At 36.6% G+C, this 27589-nt stretch overlaps 1 protein-coding gene across 1 annotated transcript; it reads left to right on the forward strand.

Annotated features, from left to right (window-relative positions):
- The first annotated feature begins 1415 nt into the window (after positions 1–1415).
- LOC149579948 (uncharacterized) lies at positions 1416–26636 on the forward strand. Its single transcript, XM_089802789.1, has 2 exons — positions 1416–1565; positions 25764–26636. Exons 1-2 carry the CDS (start codon positions 1416–1418, stop codon positions 26634–26636), a joined length of 1023 nt encoding a protein of 340 aa, XP_089658915.1.
- The last annotated feature ends 953 nt before the right edge of the window (positions 26637–27589 follow it).

Genomic DNA, 27589 nt, shown 5'->3' on the forward strand with positions numbered 1-27589 from the left:
TTGGGCTAAGGTCTAGGAAAGATTTGGCTTGGAATGGGTTATGAAAGATAATTTGGGACAATTTGTGAAGAATTGGTGCTACCCCTTTTATCACCCTAGATTAGTTTTTCTATGGAAAATTGTTCCTCCGTATGTTTGCTGGTACATATGGAAAGAAAGAAATAACATATTATTTAGGGAGGAGAGTAAACTAGAGGAAGTGGTTTTTGGAATTATGGACAAATTGTTGAAGAAAAAGTTAAGAGTAGCTAAATGTAAACTGCCAAAGGAAGAACCAGTTAGACATGAAGGCCTAGTTGTTGAAAAATGGGGTTGTCATGATGATTTCTACCTATTTGATAACTCAAAGATGATGATGAGATAGTAGATGAGATGGAGACCCCCCACCCTAACACAGTATAAATTGAACTTTGATGGTTCTACTAGTGGAGGATTAGGAGCCGCGCGAAGTGTGTTGCGAGACAGGAATGGTGATGTGCTACTAGTATATACTAGAAAGGTGGGAATTGGAAGTAATAACTTGGCTGGGGCCATGGAATTGTTATGGGGACTTCAACTGGCTAAGGAAATGCAAATTAAGGAGCTAACAATTGAGGGAGACTCCAAATTAATCATTGACTTGGTTAAGGGAGTGGCCAGACCAAGCTAGAATATTTGAAATACCATTATGGATATCAAGCAAGTTTTGAACAGAATGGAAAGTGTCCACCTATAGCACATTTATAGGGAAGGCAATAAGGTGGTAGATGTGGTGACATTCATGGGATTCAATGCAATGGTACTCATGTGCTAGAGGGATTGGGTTGATCTCAAAAAAGATATTAAGTTGTTGATAACCAAGGAAAGAGGCGAGAATAGCATATGATGTCGACTATAAATTCTAAAAGTAGGGCCAAATTTGGCAACATGGTAATTATGTTCGCTAAATTTAACAATGGAATTTTGGAAATAATGGAAAGATGTGGCCGTAAAAATGGTAATAGGAGTGATTACGAATCAAGAAAGATATCATTTCATAATTATGGTAACCCATGGTGAGTTTTAAATTACTTCCCAATTGGAAGTACGAAAGATATCATTAATCAAGTCGTCAAAAAATGTCGGTGGGTGAAAATTTTGATTATATACATTCAAAAATCCCATCATAATCTCACATGGGATTTGGGAGCACATCAAGCATAGGTCTAAAAATTATATTTTTTTGTTAAAGGGTTTAAGGCAGAGAGTAGTTGTAGAAAAATTACAATTGAAAAAGTTCAAATGCGTATTACTGAAGAAGGGGAACCGAAAACTGGTGAAATTAAGATGGGGTGGACTTGAATAGGCTGGAACCCACAAAAAATGAGAATTTTAAAGATAGGATGGCCACCTAGTTTCTTCTGAAGGAAGGGGGTTTTTTTCCCTACATGCAGTCGATGGCGGGGTATGACAAGAACTATGCGCTCCAGTTTGTTAATGGTTGGAATGATAGAAAGGTCACCATTAATGGAATCACTTTCCAAGTCATTGAAGAAGTGATTGCCATGGTGACTAGTCTCTCAATGAAGGGGAAAAAATGGAGAAAGGTAACCAAAGTCACTGATGAGCCCAGTATGAATAGCTTCTTTGCAGATGTTGAGGAGCCGATTCGTTATAGGGGATTGTTTAAAAGAGACAAGCTACCCACCCCATGGGATGATGTGTATCTAGTCCTTATGAGGTATCTGACACAAGAGGGTAGGTTTGGTGTTTTCTATTACTATAATTTCCCTTTGTTAAATCATTTTAGGAATAGGGATTTCATTTCTATCCCTTTTTACCTCCTGCATTTTCTTGAGGATATGGTAGCTAATGTTAGGGAAAAAAGGAGTAAAGGTTTAAATTTTACCATGATTCATCAAGGTTTAATTTTCTACCTCTATTAGTTTCACCTTACCCTATGTCCCTTGAGGGTGATGGTGGTTGATAACCAGTGCCGTCACCAATATTCACCCCCAAGCTCTAGTATGGGCACTAAAATCCACACCCCCTAACCCTCCCCTAGTAGGGAAATCAAGAAAAAGAAAAAACTTGATGTAACAGTGGAACAAAAAGGAAACAAGAAGTTAAAAATTGAAAAATTGGTTGAGGTTGATGGAGAGTTTTTGGAGGAGGAGACAGGGGGTAAGGCTAGGAGGAGATTTGGTAGGCTTGCACAATCTTAGGCTAGGTGCAAACAAAAATCCATCAGAGTCCCGATTGAGGAGGTTGAGGAAGATAGTTCAAAAAATAATAATGAAGGGAGGGAGGAGGAAGATATTTCCAACTCCAAGGAGGATGACATGGATGAGGGGGAGAAAATTTTTAATTTGGGTGACAACTCAGTGGATAATGCCCAGACCTAGGCATCTACTAGTAATGTTGTGAATACGAAGATCACCCATCCGACTGCTAGCCTCTCCCTTAAACCCATTACCTTTTGTGAAGAGAGAAGAAGAATGGAAACCTCCCCCATAACTATTTCCTCCCCTATTAAAGATAATTATAATGTTTCCTCTAACCCAAGGGTTTTGCAGGAGGATTTCTAGGAGCAGAATGCTAGGCAGGAAGCTATAAAGGTGGAAGCAAAGACCTAAGAAGAGACTGAGAGGCTGTAGGAATGATATACCAAACTGAAAAGGAGGGTTAAAAATTTGGAGGAAGGGTTTTTTACCTTCTCCAAATTTGGCCTCAAAGTTACACATGCTGCTACCACCACCCTCTAGTTGTTGGCATAGGAAAAGGAGGACATGGGTATGGACATGGAAAACCACAAGTTGCTCTTCAAGTTCCTTGTGGATGACTGGGCATAGATCCTACTAGATGCAAAGGGGAAGAGGAAAAAATAAAATTAAGTTGTTTAAGTTTATTGGGATCCTTGGATCCAAGACTTTTAATATTTACTGTTGGCTAAGGCTTTGTTGGTTTACAACTATTATTAGGACTCGGGTTGGCCGATGTTGCCAATTTTGGTTATGATATAAACTTTCGTAGTTTTCTAGTTTTCTCTGGTTGGTGTTAGCTTAGTTGTTCATTTTCCTTGTTTTTTCTTGTAGACTATTGGTTCTTGATGTTTAGTTAGTCTTTTATCTGGTGGTGGTTCTGCTAGTAATGCGCTAGTTACCAGATTTTTGCTTGTATGGGCTAACCCCCTTGGTTTGGTTGCTTTTAATTTCAAAAACAATGTTAATTGTTGATAATTAGTAAAATTTAATAAATATTAGAATGGTTAATTGTAATGTAAAATAATAAAATACTCTCCTAAAATATATACAATATACATAAGGGTATATGCATCGAGTTATGGTGCCAAAAAGGTGACAACTCTTCTTTTTTTTTTCTTTTTTTTTTCTATTTTCAATAGTGCATACACACTTTTTTAAAAAGTGAATTTTTATAGATGGGCTGCATACTTGCAGCCCATCATTTTTATCTCTATTTTTTCGCATTCCTACACCAACAGCATGTATGCAAGTTCAAGAAACAAAGGTTTTTGCCATCCTAGTTGCCAATATGCCTCCTCACCAGCAAAATCCAAGATCAAAAGCACACCCATGCCAATGCCATATGTGATCTTAACTTCATTTTGCATTGTTTGATATGTTTTTCATATTGTTTTGTAGGTTTTTTTATATTTTTTTGTAGGGTTTTTACAATGTTTATTTAAATTTGTTTATTTATTTGGATTTCAATTCATTTTTTATCACGAAATGTTCATAATCAATCGAAAAATCCACAAGAACCTCAAAACCCTCAAAACCAAAACCCTCCCCAAGAAGAACAACAAATTCCACAATCTAAACCAATTTCAAGACCTCTGCCAGGCACACAAGAAAATATAATAAATGAAATAGAGAGAGGAAAAACTGAATTAGAAGGACTCATTGCTCAGTTGAAAAAATCTAGACAAACCAATCCAATGAGGGCTTAATTGGCTTCATCCCTTGAATCCATTAAGACCCAGATAGCCTCAGTTAGTGGTCAGTTAGATATTTGGCAGGTTAAGAGGGATGAACAAAAAAGATTTTATGCAAATAAATTATCATATGAAGATGTTAAAAAAAAGAAATACCAAAAGATAGAATATGTGCATTATTTAGAAAACCCAGTGAGCAAAATACTATTAGAGAGGGTACTAAATAGTTCCCCATCCATTGGTGCATACACAATGCTATTAGAAATAATTTTTGGGATAGATGGTGGATGGTTTTTGATGCCCCTCCTTGCAACAATCACAAGGTCCCCATGTATTTTTTGAAGAAATTATATTGTGAGTTTGTCCTTGTCAAGATCCCCAACTATTTTGATATATTAGACTTCCAGGGTAGAGGTGGGGGGGTCATCATTTGAGAGGTCAAGAGCATGTCATGACCCTAATGTAGTTAGGGCACCTGTGGTCAAGCCACAGCGTGAGCATGTGACTATTCCTTCACTTGTGAAGGAACATGTAGAGGCCAGCACTCTAGGGACCATTAATGCTTTGACGCAAGCCCTCATACATTCCATGAGCTCATTAGTTGAGGGGGAGCCTTCTGTGTGTCATGGTCACATGTGCACTTCATGCAAGTCCCTATGCAATTTGGCACTCATGCTAGAGATGGTGCAGATGATGGGCCCATGATGGGCGGATGGTGCGGATGATGGTGCAGATGATGGGCGAATAATAGCATTGACACACAGGTAAAATAAAATTAAAATTTACTAATTTGATCACATTTCATATGTGTAGTGAATGATTAATTAATTAGCATCTATTGACATTGTTCAAAATTCAGGGTTAGAGTGTTGTCGAGCCTAGCAACGATCCTCCAAGCCCATTTTTTGTCCCCTCCATCAGTTTAGAGGTATGTATTGATTTAATCATTTTGATTAATACATATATTTATTAAGTAATCATATTAAGGATTGACAAAAAAAATTATGCATGTGCATCAGTTCTCTACAAGATGCTCAACCTTTACTAAGGACTCGGAGCATAGACATCATATGAGCTTTGTATAGGTACAATTGTTTCATGTTAATTTAATTCATTTGATTTCATTTGTTTCATGTTTCATATTACATATAACATGTATTTTATGACATGTAGCTCATGATGTCAGACACCCCTCCTCATCTCCGACAATCTGTTGATCATGGAGTGGTCGTAGCTATGGCTAGCTCACAGCCATTAACTGAGGTATGAAAGAATTTTCTTCATTTTAGTTGTTTATAATAGTTACTCTCAAATTTTCCAACAAATTATTTATAAGTGATTATATTTATTGAATTGTTGTAGGGTCTCATCGCATCTAATCATCCATGAGCCTTTGAAGTGGACTTACAGAGTGACTATTTGATGGTGGTAAAAAAATCATTGATTTTGTGTGTACATATATTTGATTTCAATGTATAATAAATATTGATTCATATCTACTTTGTTTGTATCAGCTAGAGTTAGAGAAGAGCCTCAACAAGAGGATGAGTGAGTGTGTCAGGAGGACCCCGTCATCTCCATCGTCTCCCTCCACATGATGACAGAAAATGTCGAGAGTGATCTAGACATGTATATATATAGGCATCAATGGACATATTTGATACACATTTGATGTATATGACATTTTACATTTGATGTATGACATTTATTTGATGTATGACATTATTTAATTTATGACATTATTGGTTAATATATGATATGTTTGTTCATATATGACATTATTGGTTATCATAATATATTATGTGTTTGTTAATGTACATGACATTATTGGTTATCATTTTATATTATATGTTTGTTCATGTATGACATTAAATATGTTTATGTATGACATTAAATTCAATACCTAATCTATTCGAAACTTTGATAGAATATTGATTAACAATAAACTTTATCATTGTTTAAGCATAAGTTAATCATTTGCAATATGTCATCATCATATGATTTATGATCTTGTTCATGTTTAAAGTTTTCCTTCTCTATCATTTGTTTATCAAGTTAAATTCAATACCTAATTAGTTTGAATTTTTGATACAATATTGATTGGCAATAAACTTTATCAGTCAAGATCGATTAGGACCTCCTAGCAATAAACTTTATCAGGAAATATTCGTGGACCTCCTAGTAATTGGTCACCTAAATGAGAACCTTGAGATTTATTAGGAACTCCATGAAAGAAATCAGTAGCTTGAGAAGCTCTCCATTTGTTAGCTAAATTAAAACCTTGGATTGTAGACTACTGGCCTTCATTATACAGACCAATTTTATAGATATATAATCAAATAAATAGTGTATTCATCTAAGCATAGAAATATTGTTACATAAGAAGAAGATCAAGTTTTACAATTGATAATAATCATTAATGTATGCAAATACACTTAAACCTAAAAAGGATGACCTAAAGAAGAAAAATTAAGTATGAAGTTGATACAAAATCAATAAGAGAGTTCTAGCATGATATCTTCAATATTTTTTGAATTAGAGAAAAATAAGTATTAATATGATGATCTCTATGAATCTATATCACCATCTAGATGTCTCTCTGTGTCTCCCTAACTCTCTCTATTTTATCTCACATTCATCCTCTTCTTATATCTCTATTCATTTATCACTATGCTTTTATTTCCTTTAATCTTCATTTCTACCTACACCTTCTTTTGTTTCCCTCTATCTCTATGCATCTTCTCCATGTTCAGCAAGCATTGGAGTTATAGGGATAGTGTTTAAAAACATGCTTATGTTACAAAGAGAGGTGAGAAGGTGAAAATAAGGGTGTACTATAAGTTGGAAGCTGAGGATGATTTAATGGTTGATAAGTGGGCATTTTATTATGATGATCCTAATGATCAACACATTTCCATGGAGGTTGTCCAACGTAGAGCTCACTGTAGTCTTATGCTATATGACAATCCATATGCAGATGTTATTTTGAATAAGTCTATTTTTTTCCCTTGATTGCAATCTTGGCTCCATGATGTTTTTATTTGGGAGGTGGTTAGATGGAACTATGAATATCTTTAAGTAATAAATTGTATTGATTTTGGCTTAATTTATTATTAAAGATTTTAATGGATAAAAATTTGCTCTAAATATTTCTTCATTATAGGCTTAGTTATACCATTTTTACAATATGAATCTTCATGGTCACTTGTGGCTCTTCTCTAGTACTTATTTTTATAATCTTTATAAATAATAAATAATTTAGTTATAATAGAGTTTTAGTCTTTTATGAAAATAATTTTTTGATGGAATATTTTTCATTTAAAATTTTGTCTTACATTCAGTAAAATTGATATTTGTTGGATGCTTAAAGAGATTTCAACTTTATCAATAGATAAATGGCCTATTAACAATTATCTTAGTTTGAAATTACTCTATCCAACAAAATTAGATCAAAAGTTCTCTAAACATTTATGTTAAAAATAAGATAAAAATTTGATCACAAGTGGTCACAAAGTTTGTGTAGAAGAAAAAATCATTGTTACAAAAAGAATATAGACAAGAAGAAAAAACACAATTAGCTTTTTGAGCTTCAATACATAACCACCATTCTTTATCATCAAATAAAAAATGTCAGAGATAGTAGAGAAAAGATGGATTATTTGCAAAAAAAGTCATTTTAAAAATCATAAATGTAACATAATCACTGATAGTTTTATGTGTTTTCATACATTAATGATTCTAACATAATCACCAGTTGATTGGAATGTGTTGTTATTATTCTATAGTAACTAGATTAAGGTAAAAATAAAAGTTTAATAAATAGTTGTGATGTATAGGAAAGAGAGATATCTCACATGAGAGGGGGATGAATCTAAGATGACACATAAGATACTTGTAAGAGGGAGTTGTACTTGTTAACGAATTTACAATGCATGTTATGGAAAATCATAGAGCATCTTTAAAAGGAAATAAAAGAGTATGACAAGTGGAAGGAACATGTTGTTTTGTAGACTTGTATTCAAATTTGTGTGTCAATTTTCTAATGAAAGATTCAAGCACTACAATTTAGTAGTTTTGGCTCATGTTATCCTTGTATCTCACTCTATCCTTGTATCTCACTCTTTCTTAGTCACCCCCTCTTTATATTTCTATTTTTTCCATATCTATATAGCCATCTATCATCTTTATCTCCCCCTCACTAATGCAGAGATGTTGAGCAAGAAGTGAGCTTTAAGCACTTTCTTCTTTCTAATCTACCAAACCAAACTTGTGGCCTTCCTAATATCTTACTCCTTTAGGATATCATTTTTATGGCCTATCCAACGTGATAGGGTCATTTGTGAACTCCTCCAAGGTGAGTACTTCTCCAATCAAGATCTTGCACCTTTTTGTTTTAGGGACACTAGCCCTATTCCAAGCCAATAACTATAACTCTTCACCAATGGCTTCACCAACCCCAAGTTTCTATTGGGAAACCTTCCTTATGTTGAACTAATTGAGAATCAACTCTTGGTTTAACCCTCTAATTGTCATATAGTACAAAATGTTGACTATCATAGAATTCCTTATAGGTCTCCTACTTTGATTTTCTCGACTTAAATTCCTCTTAGGTTGAAATCTAACTATTCTATAGGTAGATCAAACACCCTTTTGGAATTTACCTGGCCACCTAGAGCTAACAAAGTAGACAGTTTGATCCCATGACAAAAGGTGAGAGAGATTTGGAAGTTGGAAACTTTGTACTGGCCAACACTGCAAGTTTTAGCATCACCTGAGATGGTATTGTAAAATGAAAATGGAGTGTGATATCCAAAAAGAAAGAGAGGTTATGGTAGGCCTCCACAACATGGTCCTGTAGGAACTAGAATTGCATCCATACCTCACACAAGTTCTGAGATATGCCTCGTCAAAGATCGTAGCCCTATGGCATTTAGTGACCCTTAGGGACGTTCCATTTCAGCATGCCCGAGAACATTTGAGCATTGTAGGAGATAAGATGAGGTTGGGGATAGAGTTTACCCAGCCACCTAGAGCTAATGGAGTAGAAAGTTTGATCCTATGATGAAAGGTGAGAGAGATTTGGCAGTTGGCAACTTTGTACTGGCCAACACTGCAAGTTTTAGCATCACCTGAGATGGCATCGTAAAATGAAAATAGAGTGTGATCTCCAAAAAGTGAGAGAGGTTATTGTAGGCCTTTGCAACATAGTCCTATAGGAACTAGAATCACATCCATACCTCACACAAGCTCTAAGATATGCCCTGTCAAATATCGTAGCCCTATAGCATTTAGCGACCCTTGGGGATGTTCTAGTTTGGTGTGCCCGAGAATGTTCAAGCACTGAAAGGGATAGGAAAAGGTTTGGGATAGGGTTTACCCAGCAACTTAGAGCTAACAGAGTAGAAATTTTGATCCCACGACGAAAGGTGAGAGAGATTTGGCAGTTGGCAACTTTGTACTGGCCAACACTGCAAGTTTTAGCATCACCTAAGATGGCATCATAAAATGAAAATGGAGTGTGATCTCCAAAAAGAGAGAGAGTTTATTGTAGGCCTCTACAACACAGTCCTATAAGAACTAGAATTGCATCCATATCTCACACGAGCTCTGAGATATGCCTCATCAAATGTTGTAGCCCTATGGCATTTAGTGACCCTTTGGGATGTTCCAATTTGGCATGCTCGAGAATGTTTGAGCATTGAAGGGGATAGGAAAAAGTTGGGGATAGGGTTTGCCTAACCACTTAGAGCTAACAGAGTAGACAGTTTGATCCCACAACGAAAGGTGAGAGGGATTTGGCAGTTGGCAACTTTGTACTAGCCAACACTGCAAGTTTCAACATCACCTGAGATGGCATCGTAAAATGGAAATAGAGTGTGATCTCCAAAAATTGAGAGAGGTTATTGTAGGCCTCTACAACATGGTCCTATAGGAACTAGAATCTCATCCATACCTCACATGAGCTCCAAGGTATGCCCCATCAAAGATTGCAGCCCTATGGCATTTAGTGACCCTTAGGGACATTTCGATTCGGCGTGCCTAAGAATGTTCAAGCACTGAAGGGGATAGGATGAGGTTGGGGTTATGGTTTACCTAGACACCTGGAGCTAATGGAGTAGATAGTTTGATCCCACAATGAAAGGTGAGAGAGATTTGGTAGTTGGCAACTTTGTACTAGCCAACACTACAAGTTTTTGCATCACCCGAGATGGCACCATAAAATAAAAATGGAGTGTGATCTCCAAAAAGTGAGAGAGGTTATTGTAGGTCTCTGTAACATGGTCTTGTAGGAATTGGAATCGTATCCATACCTTGCACAAACTCTAAGATATGCCCAATCAAAGATCGCAGCCCTATGGCATTTAGTGACCCTTAGGGACATTCCGGTTCAGCATGCTTGAGAATGTTCAAGCACTAAAGGGGATAGGATGAGGTTGGCCATAGGGTTTACCCAGCCACCCGGAGCTAATGGAGTAGACAGTTTGATCCCGTGATGAAAGGTGAGAGAGATTCAACAATTGGCAACTTTGTGTAGGAACAGAGTTGGAGTTTGATATTTTGGAATCTCTAAGAAGTGAAAAAGCATCTTTTCTAATGAGTGACACTAGATTTGAGGTTGTTCTTGATCTAGTACAAAGGGAATACCAGGGAAGGAATCAAAAGAGATTGAAATATTCCTTATAATATATAGTAGAATGGAGTTGTTGAGTTTGAAATATTTCTTATAATATATATATATATATATAAGGTAGAAAGTGTTATATGCTACATGACCAGGACATGCCTTGTTACCTATGGGAAGAGACACGTAGTACAATAGTATACACATACAACAAATCTCCACACAAGATGCTAGGGAATATGACACTAGAGGAAGCTTTCATAGGGAAGAAGCTAGATGTTAGTCACTTCAATATATTTGGAAGTTTGATATATTTTCATATTCCAAGCGATACACATGTACTAAGTAAGATCTGACTATAGATATGGGGTACTTTGTTTGGTATAGATATTTTCATTCAAGACTAAATACCAACTACTTCCCCCTTGTACCAACCAAAATCTCATTCACTCAACCTTAACACAATGTGACATCAGCAACTGCAACCTCCCCTACATCAATAGAGACCTAAAACCATTCAACACAATCCAAACTATAAAATAGTGGTCAAATTTATTATTATTATTCACAGACTAGTAATGCAGCAATTGGCATTGTTCTTCACACAAAGTGACAAGAATGAGACTTTGGAACTTCAAGATTCCCCACACAATTAAAGATGGTTTAAAGAAACTTTAAAATGACCAAAACAAGGTGTATCAATGGTTGGAACCTCAATATGCAACATCTAATGAAAACTAACACCACAGACACCACAGTTTCAAAACTCCACTCCACTCCAGCATACACTAACCCTACCTTTCACACAAGCCTAATTAGCAAGTTTAGACATGGCTTACAAAGAAAAGACCAAGAAATGGTTTCATGGACTTCATTCTTCAACTCTAGAACATTCTTATAGGTTAGATGAGGGTGTTTTCCTGATTTGACAAGTCCTCAACTCATATTCTTTTCATTACTTAACCAAAACATCAAATCTAGGTCTAATACATGGGCCTTATTAGACCTAGGGCTTGCTCCCATTTATTCCCAATTAAACCTCCTATTCCAAAACCATCAAAATATGAAAATACATAGCCCTAGCCTACCCCATGTGAGTTTCAAAGAAATTCCAATAGTGGAAACTCAAACTAGGGCCATTTCTTTGGCCAAACCCTAGGTTCAAGGGTTTCACAAGCAGTGAGGAAGAAAAAATGTATAGCTTGCAAGTAAAAATGGATCTCTCCTTCAAACCACCTCCAAAATTCTTCAAATTAGAAACACTAACTAATCAATGCAAAACATCAACCTTTCAATTTGAAAAAATCCATACGATATGGCCAAAAATAGTTATAAAATGCTGGAACAATGGGTTTTTTATTAGATTCTTGGAAGCAAAACATATCAAACTCCTTCTATGCCTTTTATTCAAGTGAAAAGGTCCTATAAAGGCATTTACAAATAGTTTCAACCATCCAAAGATAGTTTTATGGTTATTTCCTAAAAGTTGCTAAATGATTGCAAAAGTTGCTAATGCAACTTTGCAATTTTTGCACTTTTTGGAATTTCAACTAACCACCAACTGAAATGAATCCTAATCATTCTAAATGATTATTATAGGACTCAAAACCACTAAACCAACCTTAAAAAGTGCAAAAAAGTGCAAAAATTTACAAAATGCAAAAAGTTGCTAAAGAGCAATTTTTGCAAATAATAGTTGTCAAATTGAAAATGAGGTTGTATCGTGTTCCAACTAGCCAAATGGAAGTTATAACTATTTCAAGGCATTTACTAAAGATCCCCACACATGGGAAAGGTCATTGTATGGACGTTGGACATCATTGGTGAATAAAAAACTCAGATTTTATGCCTTTTTTTACTTTTTTTCAATTTTGTACGGCCTTAACGTATTGGTGGTGGTACAAATATTATATGGTTGGATAGAGGGTTGAGTCAGGATTCCATTTCAATTAGTTTGAGGTCTTTATCTTGTATACAACAAAATTTATATCAGTTTTAGTGCAGATAGGTCAGATTTACTCCAAATTTGAGAGTTTTAGGAAGATGGAATCCTAACTTGCAAACCCACCATGGGATTTCAATGCCGCTTTGTGGAATAAAATTTAGGAGAGATTTCTTTGAGATGGTAGAGATTTAGGGCTGTAGGAGCATGGTATCTATTTTTACCAGCAAGCCCTAGACTGAACATAATCTTATGTCTAGTCTAGATTTGAAGGAAAAAGAAGGATCAGGCTCCCAAACTGATTAATCTAACCCAAGTGAAGGGTGTATAAGAAAAATTTCAATGTATAGCAGATATCCAAGGGGTTGAGCCAAGTCTATGAACCCATTTGTTTATTTTTTCCTTGTAACCTAGCCTAAATTGGCCATTTAGGACTGTGACACAAAGTGGGCATAACTTGATGCTGGAGTCGAGTTGGTGGTTAATCTTTTGGAATCTCTTAAGGGATGTTGAAGAGTGTTTAAAAATGAAAAATTAGTGGGGGTTCCTTTGTATGGTTTGGTATTTTGACCATTAAAACTAGAAATTGTCCTAGTAGGAAGTGCTAGTAATAGTTTTGAAATTTGATTGTTGAGTGTTGAGAAACCTCAAGTTTGGGATTTTTCTTGTTGGTTTGAGTCTATAATAACCATTTCCATCTGAAAATTTGAGTGTTGAAACCATTTAAGAATTATTTTCCTTTGTAGGCCTATTGGTGGCAAACAGTTCCTAGGTGTTGATCCAAGTTGTTTGAGTACCCTAAGTTTGAGGGTTGGGCTTGTGAAGTGGAGTCCACTTGCAGGGTAGAGTCTCCCTATATTAGAAGTCCATTGGATCCTTTGTCCTTGGTGTCTTCAATGAATGCATCTTCATAGAATGACCTTGGTGCCCCTACACCATTAAGCAATGATGATGAACATGAGTAAAATTATGAGATCTGTGCCTACATGTTACAATGAAAAAGTCATATATATTTTGAAATTAAGAACTATAAAATAAGTTTCAAGAGAAGCTTAGGCTAGAAGAATATTTTTCTATGGGATGACTAATAAGCTACCAAATTAGTTTAAAACCTCATTCCCATGTGTTGGAGACAAGTTTTGATGGTTGAAATTGATTGGTAATGTAAGAGTTTTGAAGTTTGAGCAATGAATGCATAGTTTTCCCTAAAATTTTGATTAAAAATCTAAACTTGTAACTGTTGTAATTTCATTTTCACAATACCTTTTGATCTGATTCTTTTTGGAGGTGATAGGTAAATGTTTTAACTTTCATTTAGCATTGGTATGAAGTTTTAGTCAATCATTTTGTATTTTTCATATTGATTGTCCTAAAATCTACCATAGGTAACAATTTAAGAGGGGTTTGAGAGTCATTTTGTGAATTTGACCCATTCTACTTTATGTGGTTATTGGGGCTTGTGGAATGGGTCAAGAATATTTTAAAATATGTTCTTTTATCATTCATGTGTAGGGAAGAACCTAGAGTTGATTTTTTGATGCCCAAGGGTATGGGGTTGAGTGAGAAAGAGTGCATAAAAAGGGGTATGTGACCGCTCCAAAGGTGAATTTAGTGTTTTCTCCAAAAAAGAGTTGCATTTTATGTTGGAATTCATCTAATATAACCAAAGTGAAGGTGTTTGAACCATTTTTGGGTTCTAGAGACATTGCAAAGTAAGATTTCTAGAAAGCCCTAGGGTAAAGGGGCTAGAAAGGAGGGTTTGGTAAAAACCATTGTAAAGTTGATCATGAGACCAAAAAAATAGAAGAATCCTTGCATTTGAGTCATTTATTAAGACTTTTTTGGGTCATGGGAGTTACAAGAGTCAAGGAATTGTGAGTTTCTTTGTAAATGGCCTCAAACTAAGCCTAGTTGGAAAACTAAAATAGCCAGTTTTGAGTGATATTTTACAAAACAAGTGTAGTTGGTTTTGAAGTATATTTAAGAGTGAGGAAAAGGTTATTTTAATCACCCAATATTTTAAGAAGTTCTATGGGAAAGTTTGGAGAAAACAACAAATTAGTGACTGGCAAGGGCTAGTTGGAACAAGCCTAAAAGAGGCAAAATTGAGAAAGTGTAAGAGATGAGTTGCTAAGAGTGTGCAAGGAGTTGGAACATGTTAGATGGGATGTTTTGAGATGATCCAAGTTGTTGGGATCATGGTATCAAGCCAAGGATGAGTTTTGGTATGTTGGAGGCACCAGGGTACACTAGGTGCATGGTGAACAATGTCAGTGTTTAGAAGACAAACTGAAGATTTAGGTTACAAACTCTTAGAAATGGTTGTAGGAAGATGTTACCAAGTCACAGACCTCCTCTTGAACCCTATTAGATTCTAATTCCTTGGGTAGATTCCAAGAATACAAGAGAATCCTAGAGTTGAGTTGTGGTTCCTAGGGGAATATAGGAGGGCTTTGCATCAAGCACACACACTTGTTGTATAGTCACGAATATTGTGATCAATCATGAACTTGAACAACTAACACCATATTAGAAATAATTTTGTGAAAAGGGACTACAAAATAGAGGGAAATGGCCATCAAATATGCATGATTGAAATAGCTACATTAACTAGCCCTTTACTTCATAAATCACTTCAACTCAATCATTATGTTGTGCAAACAAACTCATCATATGTCACTTGAACAAACCTATGATGTAAAAAATGAGGGAAAAATCCACAAAATTAAATCTTAAAATTTTACAATAGTAAAAACCTCATGGAACACACATGGGATGAATATACATAATCAAGTATTAACCCTTTCCAACATTCCAACTTTATGATAATAATGAGTCAAAGTCCAATAGATTGGAATGCAATGATTGCAAGTATTCTTGGGTATCTATTACAAGAAACCATGGTTTGGAATAAAATTAAGAGTATTAGTCTTGTAGCTAGGAAAATGAGCTCAATAAACACTTTTGAGATGGTCATCTCATGATGATCATGGATAAATCATTCAAAACATATGCTAAGACTACCCAATATATACCTGCATCACTTAAATCACATTAAATGCTAAAACAAAATCAATAAATACAATAAAAGTTGTTAATATAAGAACCATTTTATGGAAGACTAAATTGATTGTCTGTATGCTTTTAATTCTTGTCAAATCCATCAATATACATTTTGTATCCTAAAATATCAAAAGTTTAATTTATTTTTAGTAGACCTAAATAGTCTTTTGATTCTCTCAACCTATACATCAGCTGATCAACATTATCCTTAGAGAGAACTATATCTGTAACTGCCCCATTATCATCAAATCGAGACCTATTTTCCTTCAAGACCTATTTTCCTTCTTACTTTTTGATGATTGTGATCCTTTGCAATTCCAGGCATAAGATGATTAACACACAATGGTACTTGAACAAAGAACACTAATAAATATTAAGGATGTGAATCGATAATACCATTTCATAGATGATTTTGGCATCTCACCCTTTATCACTGGTGCTTCAACTTTATTAGCCCTCTTCTTTGGTGACCTACAAATGAAGAATTAGCACAATTAAAAATCTAAGATAAGATTAATCCACTAAAATTAGAGAATGAAAAAAATTGAATTTGGCTTGTCATTAAGAATTATCCATTTGTAGAAATCCTTTCTTTCTGAGTTATATGGTAACCCTTACTTGATGAGTATTGAAAACTTCTCCCATTGTATCCTTCCTTTCGCTAGTTTGAAGTTTCTAGTTACATGCACACAATCATGACTTTACATCACAAAGCATTCACATTCTAAAAAATTTCATGTTCTTTCATTACATTTTGATCTAAACAACAAATTCTAAACTTTCACTTATTCAAACGACTAATCTAAAAATGGGTCCTATTAAAGAATCTAATATAAATTCAAATAATGTATCTAGATTCTAAACAAATCAAAGCATAAAATCTATGATTTAAATTAAATCTCAAGACTTACACATCATAACAATATGGTCCACCTTAGTCATGTGGATAGTCTTGGGGAAGAGGTTGCAACATTGTATTTGGATCCAATTGATCTCTCTCTCTCTCTCTCTCTCTCTCTCTCTCTCTCTCTCTCTCTCTCTCTCTCTCTCTCTCTCTCTCTCTCTCTACCCATTCAATCTAATGAGCCCACTAGATCTGCTCGACATTTTAAAGTCTCAAGTATTGCCTCATGGTCTAACTCGTGAACTTTCCAAAGAATCTTATTATGCGGTTTTCCACCATATTTTATCAAGTGGACATTTGATACAACAACAAAGTTTGAATAATGAATAATCTTCCTCTCTATTTGCCAATCCTCGAATAACCACAAGTTAGGATTCTTCATAGAATATCGTCTAAGCCATGTGTCGATTACAACCACTACACCGACATGGTACTCTAAACCTTCACCATCTATAACCGAGTGATCCAATTTTTGTTTGGCTTCAACACAATGAAAAAAATAATAATGTGTCCCTTCTTCATTCTCTTTAGGTGCAATAACATCAAAAACATGGCCTGCAATGACAAAATGTGGTCATTAATTCAAAAAATACTTGGGTAAAAGTTATAAAGTTACATATTGAAATTACAAGGATATATAAATATATATTACCAAGTTGCACTAGATCTAAAAAGTGGTCAAAGTCAATAGATGAATTCATCTCTACCATTTCCAGTGCTTGTGGGGGATGATAGGTGCCAATTGGGTCCAAAACCCATATATCCCATTTGTCAACCCATTCAGTTGACTCACAGTCATCCCAATTTTCCTGTACACATGATGGATAATAGGCTACCATTTTTCATGTGTGGATGCTCCATAAACCTACATTAGAGCTTCTAAAAGAGTGTAACTCACTAGATCCTGTTAGTGTGCAACAATCCTGATATGGTGCAATGTTAGTATTATATATCAACAAAAAAAATCTACAAAACATAGACTCACCTTCCTTACCTAGAGCCATTGTAGCATTACACCATTTGATGATGGATTTTGCATCTATCAATATTGCTCCATCTTTGTACTTTAGTTCTTCACGAGCTATGGCTCTTTTAATGCATGCACCTGCACCATCATGCTCTCTCTTACCATGACCAGCCTCTATGAAATTCCACATATATTGAATTCTACACAATCTGTGCATCCTACTGAACCAATAGAACATGTGTGCATTCTTGAATTGAGATGTGCAATTGTCTGACCAAATAATGTGCTAACGATATGTTATGCCCTTGTTAGCCAAATCTCCATAAAATAATTGAAAACAACCATGTACAAACTCTGTAGAATGTGATCGATCATCGCTGATGTAAAATGGTACTCCCTCAAAATCTTTGTGTCATCCTCTATACTTATAGGTGAATGCATGAATGTTATGTGAACAAATATGGAAACCTATTGAGAAGTATAATACTTTTTTTGCACCTCATTTTGTGGTTGTAGTGTGTAATTCTCTATAAAATCTGCAACCAAAAAAATGGTATCCAATGGAAACATATCCTTGTACAACTTGAATTGCTAATCCAGCCATCAAACTCTATGGGTATGCCTTGCATACTCATAAATAATCTTTTCACAAAAAATCTTCATTAACTCATACACTAAAATATTTTTAATGACTAAATCACATCTTTTACCATGTTTCCCATCTTTTAGAGCATATGTCACTATTTTAAAATTTTCTTAATCTACTATTTCATTTCCAATTGCATGTGTACTATCCATATGTTGACAAGTTGATAAAAGTTGCAAAGAATCACAAAATAAGAACGTACCATCCAAGCATGATGTCTTGTAAAATTGTTGGTCATCCCCTATTTCACATAAAATGTTGGATATGAATTCCCTTGAAGATATTGATTTCTCATTCATGTCACAATCCTGTAAAACAAACTGAGAATGCAAAACTACTCATATATGCCTAAAAACATCAAAATGGTTAGAAAATTCAATATGTATCCTACAACAACAAGTTGTGCGTGTGTGATTTATCTTCACATAAAAAGGTTTACCCATCTCAAAAAATCTTTGACTTATTCGAATTTGAGGATACATACTAATAAATTTTGCAAAAAATTGTGTCTGAGTTGAGTCCAAAAATTGTTTCGCATGTGGGTCACAATTTTGGCTACCAATCCTCCTTCTTACAACATCTCTTTGATTAGGGAAAAAATGTGCATTATTTTTCCAAAAATATTTAATCAATGATTTCAAGGCTTCACTAATTTATTTATCCTTTCGTGGTAGTCTACCACTAAATGTCCATAACTCTTTTTTTGTTGGATCTTCCAATCTCACACCTTAGCATGGCTCTCCTTAAAGTACCTCTACCATTTTTTAATGTTTTGCTTGTCTTTCTCATGAGTCAAGCTTTCTTTATTTGGCTACTTACTATTGTCGATGTAAGTACTTGTCTTGTGATATTACTATCTTTGGTGTGTGATTTAGAACCCACTTTGTCATAAGCACTCATTAGATTCTTTACAATGCTTTTTTCATTTGAATCGTCCATTGTTCTTAACCCAATAATCTTCATGATAGGCCTAAATTTTAAATTTCTCATCATTTCAAAAAATAATTGGCATTGACCTGTAATATTTAATTCTTCAAAAAATAATCTCCACATATGATTAACTTTTCTTTGACAAGTATGCTTGCTAATCTTGTCAGGCATTGATTTCAAAATGTTAGTATCAATATCAATCAAATATTTTGATCTTCTAAAATGAATTCTAGAAGGTGTTCTAATCTCTTCAATTCTCTCAACATTTTCAACATCAATATAAGGTTGAGTGTATTGTGTACCATGAACCAAAGATGATGTGCCTTGGCAATAAGATGTCAAAGATGTAATATCACCTACTTGATGTGTTGATGTTGTGCTTTCAACATGACATGATGAAGTGTGTATATCGTTGGATCTAAAAATCAGTGTCTCTTCAACATGAGAGGACGATATGACTTCAACATTGGAAGATGGTGTAGTAGACAATATGACTCCAACATTGAAAGATGGTGTAGCTTCATAATTCAATTGTCTTCTTGAGCGTAACAGTCACATTCACTCTCTTTGTCTTTCTAATTTTTCCTCTTTATTTCTTTGTACTGGTGGTTCTTGATCCTCTTTGAAAGTCAATTCTTCATTATTGCTTTGCAATTTTCTTTGTTCATGTAGTAATTTCATTTTATCTCTTTTACTTGTCAAATCTCTCTACCTATCTTCATTTGTTTGAGTTTTTGGTTTCTTCCTTGGCATGATGATGATTTCTACATGTCAAATTATTCAAACATCTAAATTACTTAAAATGTGTAAATTACAAATTATTCAAATACATATAAAAAATATAATTATTTGAATGAATACACAATATATATCAAATGACTTGTCAAATTTCTAACCATTTTGAAACAACATTTCATCCAAACATACAATTTTCAATGAATTCACTATATATTAAACATGTCAAATTATAATCAAATTTGTATCTATATATCGATAAACAATATTTATAATGGATTGAACTAACCTTTTCTATACAAGGAATATTCAAAAAGTCTTCAAATTGCATATCCAATAACTGAATTTGGTGTTTGCTAGCTTGAGAATGTGTTAACATAGTGTTTTCTATGTTGAAACCCATGATTTATATTGAAATAACAAAGTGCACAATAGATCAAAAGCAGAGAATGGATGAAATGGGCCCCAAAGTTGCCTTTTGACCATTTTTAGGTGATTTCATATAGTGTGTACGCACTATAGCACATACGCACTATAAAGTACATATGCACTATAGTGCATATGCACTATGTGAAAACACATCACTCCCCATCCTCCCTACTCTCTCTCTCTCTCTCTCTCCCCCATCCCCTACACTCTCTCTCTCCCCTCTCCCATCCCCTACTCTCTCTCTCTCACTCTTCCTCTCCCACCACCTACTCTCTCTACCTCTCTCATCCTCTCTCCTCTCCCATCTCCTACTCTTTAGATATCTCACACACACTCCCATCCTCCCTCTCCCACTTCCTACTATCTCTCTCTCTCCCCCATCCGCCTACTCTCTCCCATCCCCTACTCTCTCTCTCACATTCTCTCACATCTACTACTCTCTCTCTCCCCCCTCTCCCATCCCCTAAACTCTCGCTTTTATAGATACACACTCCAATCCCCCCTCTCTCTCCCCATCTCCCACTCCCTCTCCCACCACCTACTATCTCCCTCTCAAGTTCTCTCTCCCTCTCTACTCTCTCTCTCTGTCCCCCATCCCCTACTCTTACTCTCTCTCTCTCTCCAATCCCCAACTCTCTCTCACACTCTCTCCCTTTCCCTACTCTCTCTCACACTCTCTCTCATCCTTTCACTCTGTCTCTCTCATCCCATACTCTCTCTCTTTTCCACCTCCTACTCTCTCTCACACTCTTTCCCATCTGTTTACTCTATCTATCCCATCCCATACTCTCTCTCTCTACCACCCCCTACTCTCTCTCACACTCACACTCTCTCCCATCCCCTACTCTCTCTCTTTCATAGACACACAAACACTCTCCCATCCCCCCTCTCTCTTCTCTCCCATCCCCTACTCTCTAGATTTGTCACACACACTCCCATCCCCCTCTCTCTATCTCCCTCTCCCTACTCTCTCTCACACTCTCTCCCATCCCCTACTCTCTCTCACACACTCTCCCATCCTTTACTCTCACTCTCTCCCTCTCCCACTGCCTACTCTCTATCCTCCATCCCCTACTCTCTCTCTTTCCTCTCCCATCCCCTAATCTCTCTCTTTCATAGACACACACACTCTTATCCCCCCACTCTCTACTCTCCCATCCCCTATTCTCTAGATCTGTCACACACACTCCCATCCCTCATATCTCTCTCCCTCTCCTCTCCCACTTCCTCTCCTACCGCCTACTATCTCAATCTCTCAAGTTCTCTCTCTCCCTCTCTACTCTTTCTCTCTCTCTCCCATCCCTTACTCTCACTCTCACTCTCCCATCCCCTACTCTCTCTCACAGTTTCCCATCCCCTAATCTCACTCTCTCTCTCTCCCATCCCGTACAAGCTCTCTCTGCCACCACATACTCTCTCTCACACTCTAAAACTCTCTCCCATCCCCTACTCTATCTCTCTTACAGACATTCCCATTTCCCCCTCTCTCTCTCCCTCTCCCACTCCCTCTCCCATGGCCTACTCCCTCTCCCCCATCGCCTACTCTCTCTCTCTCTTTCATAGAAAAAACACACTCCCATCCTCCCCTCTCTCTCTCCTCTCCCATCCCCCCCTCTCTCCCTCCCTCACTCCCTCTTGCACCACCTACTATCTCTCTCTCTCTCTCTCAAGTACTCTCTCTCCCTCTCTATTTTCTCTCTCCCATCCCCTACTCTCACTCTCTCTCTTCCATCCCCTACTCTCTCTCTCTCTCACTCTCTCCCATCCCCTTCTCTCTCGCTCTCTCTCTCTCTCTCTCTCTCTCTCACCCCTCTCTCTCTTCCATCCCCTACTCTCTCTCTCTCACTCTCTCCCATCCCCCCCCCTCTCTCTCTCTCACCCCCATCCTGTACAAGCTCTCTCTGCCACCCCCTACTCTGTCTCAAAATCTCACACTCTCTCCTATCCCCTATTTTATCTCTCTTATACACATTCCCATTCCCCCCTCTCTCTCTTGCACTCCCTCTCCCACTACCTACTCTCTCCCATCCCCTACTCTATCTCTCTTACACACTTCCATTCCCCCTCTCTCTCCCTCCCACTCCCTCTCCCACTGCCTACTCTCTCTCTCTCTCTCTCTCTCTCTCTCACTCTCACACTCCCTCCCATCCCCTACTTTCTCTCTTACACACACTCCCATCCCCACTCTCTCTTCCTCTCCCACTCCCTCTGCCATTGCCTACTTTCTTTCTCTCCCATCCCCTACTCTCTCTATCTCTCTCTCTCCCATCTCTCATTCCCTACTCTCTCTCTTTCAAACAGACACACACACACATCCCCCCCTCTCCTCTCCCATCCCCTACTTTGTCTCTTACTCTCTCTCCCTCTCCCACTGCCTACTCTCTCTCTCTCTCTCTCTCTCTCTCTATCTCTCTCTCTCAAACACACACACACACACACACACACACACACACACACACATTCTCACTCTCTCTCACTCTCACTCTCACTCTCACACTCTCTCTCACTCTCACTCTCACACTCTCTCTCACTCTCACTCTCTCCCTCTCTACTCTCTCTCTACTACCCCCTACTCTCTCTCACATTTTCACACTCTCTCCTATCCCCTACTCTCTCTCTCTCTCTCTCTCTCTCTCTCTCTCTCTTACACACATTTCCATCCCCCCTCTCTCTCCCTCTCCCATCACCTACTCTCTCTTCCATCTCCTACTCTCTCTTGAGCTACTCTCTCTTCCCCCTTGCCCATTCTCTACTCTCTCTCTTTCACACACATGCACTCCCATCCTCCTCTCTCTCACTCTTCCTCTCCCAGTTTGTCTCCCACTGCCTACTCTCTCTCTCTCTCCCCCATCCCCTACTCTCAATCTCTCTCTCCCAACTTGTACTCTCTCTCACACTTCCTCTCTCTCCCATCCACTACTTTTAACCTTTCTCCCCCATCCTGTACTCTCTCTTTGCCACCCATACTCTCTCTCATGCTTCCTCTCTCTCACTTCTTGTACTCTCTTTGCCACCCCTACTCTCCCATCCTTTACTCTCTCCTCTCTGCCATCCCCTACTTTCTCACTTCCTCTCTCCCATCCTATACTCTCTCCCCTCTCCCATCCCCTACTTTCTCTCTATCTCTTTCTCTCTCTCTCTCTCACACACACACATAGCCATTCCCTCACCCCCTCACCCCACCCCCCACCTATCTCTCTCTTGCTATTGGGTTGCAATTTAGGTCTCAATAGTGCATGTGCACTATAGTACGCACGTGCTATTGAGAATTTAAATGCTTCTAATAGCGTGTGCATGCAATAGGACACACACTCTATTGAAAGCTTTGTATTAAAACCAAGGCTAAGGCTTGGTTTTTTCTTAGAGATCTAACCCAAAGGTTTGGAGATTATAAACAGGTTTGAGACATGTTTTTCAGCAAACATACCAAAAATGATTGATTTTTCTTGTTTACTCCCCTTCAAGATTCCTCATGGTTGGGTATTGATAAGATCGAGTTACATAGCATTATAGGTCTCTATGTTAGCTATCTAACCATATAATTTATTTTTAATTTGAACTATTTCAAGCCTTTCATCTATAACTTCTTTTGAGTGTGTGTTTTTTTTTTGGTCAAAAACCACCATGTACTAATTGGGCTATAGATTTTAGCTTGTTCATCGAATTTTGCAACAACTTAGTTTTTTAGAAACTAGACTCCATTCTACACACTTTGAAAAACAAAATTGATTTTAGATTAGTTTTCAATTATTTCTAGGGGGAGCACACAAATATTTCACGTTTTTGGGATGTGTCTAGTTAAAAAATTCATTAAAAAAAATACACATTATAAAATTACCTGAAAAATTGAGAATAAACTACATAGTGTTAAGTAACTTTTGACCAAAGCGATTAAAGAATTTCAAAAAAAAAGTTAAAATTTTAGGGGGCCACACTTTGTACTGTGTTATGTCTTTTTGGAATAAATAGTACCACTTTTTGTGGCCCCCTTTTTTGAGGACCTAAAACTAAACCATTTTGGAAAAAAATTAGTAGTTTAGAAACTATATTCAAAGGACTAGTTCTTGTTGAAGTTCAAAATTTACAAATTTCAAGAAAAAGGTGTCCACTTATGCCCCCCTTATGGCACCACAACTTGGTGCACTTACCCGTAATAAAGAATAAATATTATAATTATATAACTATTTAAGCTTAATTTAATATGATCAAAAAATATTAACTCTTAATGACTAATTATTATTTTAACTAATTTGATATCACAATTTTTATGACACCAAATGAGATAAATAAGATATGTAAACTATGAAATTACACTACTCTTGATTAATTTTTTAATATTAGTGTAAAGATTTGGCATACAAAACTAAATTAAAATATTTAACCAATCCTAAAATCTTCCCGAAAATAATGTATATGGAGTACTCATCCCAAAAAAGGGGTCTTATAAGAGTAAATTGATTCAGCCAATCATAATTGAAATAAATCAATTATATAACATTTCAAATTAATAAATATTTATGAAAACTATAGTATTAAAAACTAATTGGCTCCTGAGTGCACTAATTGAATAGAGGTGAATGCAATAGTACATTAATAATTTCAGCATACTCATACTATTTTATTGTTTAGGAAAAGAGACAAAAAAAAAATTTAACAAAAATTAGAAAAAGAATTTAACTTTTTCAAAGAATTGATGATTTATTAAAATTTATAATAATTTAAATTATAAATTATTATTTTTTAACTATCTATTAAACATTGATTTTTCATATATGTACTTACACTATTATTTTTTCATGTATAACACATTCAAAATGTAAAATCAATATTTTTTTTACAATTTTTTCTATAATGAATTATTTAAATATCAATTAGCTTTTAACATTTTCTATATTTAATGATTATTATATAAGTATCTCATAAATAAAAATATTTGGATATCCATTTTTATAAAACGTAGTTATTAATATAAGGGTGTACCATAAATAAAATTATTTGGATGTCCATTTTGAAGATATGATTTCGGAACATTAGATAGCAAAATAAAGGTAAAAATATGTATAATTAATCAAATCCATAAGAAATATTTTTAAAAAATTGTCAATATATAGTGACCGGCACCTACCTAGAATGTTCCTTGGACCTAATTAACAAGAAAAGTATCATCTCAAAATTGTTATTTAGCTCTGCTTTTAGTGTTGATTGAAATGTGAAATTGATAAACCTATAAACAAAAAATTTATGTAGTATGCACAATTTAATATCAATTAAAGTCAGTGCATGTAGCTTATACTCTGACTCGGCTTCTCTGAATAAGGCCAATTTCAAGTACAGATGTAGGAATAAGGCCAACTATTACCTTCTTGACTAATTCAACTGGAAATAAATACATTTTGATCACCAAGAAACAGCTGTGCCCCTTATTGTCAATGAAATGTTCAAATATTTGAACGCTGATCAATTAAAAAGTATATCTGATGCAAGACTTACAACTCGTCTTTGGATACCTACAACTTGACCGGGCAGCTCACGCGGAAAACTATGTCATTGTATTTACAGATATCACCTATAAATACACTGTATGACAACCTCATTAAATATCTGGACTGCAGTGGACTGCAACAACAGAAATGGCTGTTACCAGACCACGATATTGGGAAACAATGGTGTTTGTAATTGCTTTGGTGTTCTCAATGTTGGCTTTAGCTGCAGCTGAAGATAATTATTTATCTCCGCCTCCTTATTATTATAAGTCTCCTCCACTTCCACTTCCATCTCCCTTGCCTCCACCTCCATATCACTACAAGTCTCCACCTCCACCATCTACATCACCCCCTCCACCCTCATCTCCTTCTCCTCCTCTTCCTTATTATGACAAATCTCCTCCCCAGCCATCTCCTTCACCCACTCCGCCATATTATTATAAATCTCGCCCACCACCGTCCCCCTCTCCTCCTCTCTATGACTACAAGTCCCCACCTCCCCCATCTCCCTCACCTCCACCACCATATTACTATAAGTCACCACCACCACCATCTCCGTCTCCTCCACCTCTCTACCACTACAAGTCCCCGCCTCCACCATCTCCTTCACCCCCACCACCATACTACTACAAGTCCCCACCTCCACCATCTCCTTCACCCCCACCACCATACTACTATAAGTCCACACCGCCACCATCTTCATCTCCTCCTCCTCAGTACCATTACGAGTCCCCACCTCCACCATTTCCTTCACCTCCTCCACCATACTATTATAAATCTTCCCCACCACCATCTCCATCTCCTCCTCCTACTTACCACTACAAGTCCCCACCTCCGCCATCTCCTTCACCTCCACCACCATACTATTATAAATCCCCACCACCTCCATCTCCATCTCCTCCACCCCCATATTATTACAAGTCTCCACCTCCACCATCTCCATCTCCTCCCTCACCATATTATTACAAATCCCCACCACCACCACCTCCACCAACAAATTGATGCATTCATTCAAAATCAGTGCTATGAGCTAAAATTATAATATACCTTGTTATACCTCCTTGTTGTAGGTGTTACCTTAGCAACGTTTTGTAGTGCCTACCCCTAGTTTACATTTTCGAGCTACATTTATGATATGATTGCCAAACTCTTTTAGGCCAATTTATGTTTGATGTGTATGTCATACTTTCTTACTTTTAAAAAAAAAATGTTTAGCAAACTTAGAGAAACTTTAGGTTAATTCTTTTGGATCCCTTGGCGGGGCGTTACATCTGGTATCCTTTACCAATAAGGTGAATAAGGTGACAATAAAGAACAGGTGTCCTTTACCAAGGATTGACGATTTATTTGATCAGATCAAGGGGGCTACAGTGTTTTCTAAGATTGATCTTAAGTCAGGATACCATCAACTTCGCATCAAGGAGGCTGATATTCATAAGACCGCCTTCCGAACTCGCTACGGGCATTATGAGTTCACAGTGGTACCCTTTGGGCTGACGAACGCTCCATCAGTTTTCATGTGCTTAATGAATGGGGTGTTCCGTTCCTATCTTGATAGATTTGTTCTTGTGTTCCTCGATGATATTCTGATATATTCTAAGTCCCAAAAGGAACATGAGGAACATTTGAGTTTAGTTTTGCAGTGCTTGAGAGATAATCAACTGTATGCCAATGCGGCAAAGTGTGATTTCTTTCAATCAGAGATACAGTATTTGGGACACGTTATTTCAGGCGAAGGTATCTCTGTAGACCCTACGAAGATCCAGGCAATAATAGATTGGCCTGCACCCACTACTATGTCGGAGATTCGTAGTTTCATGGGTCTAGCTGGGTATTATCGCAGATTTGTTCAAAACTTCTCCAGAATAGCACACCCTATTACCTCCCTTCAGAGGAAAGGAAAAAAGTTTCTTTGGACAGAATAGTGTGTAGAAGCATTTCAGAAACTCAAAGAG

Source organism: Cupressus sempervirens, chromosome 1 (assembly GCF_028749045.1).
Source record: "Cupressus sempervirens isolate cs-2001-9-10 chromosome 1, ASM2874904v1, whole genome shotgun sequence".
Lineage (NCBI taxonomy): Eukaryota > Viridiplantae > Streptophyta > Pinopsida > Cupressales > Cupressaceae > Cupressus > Cupressus sempervirens.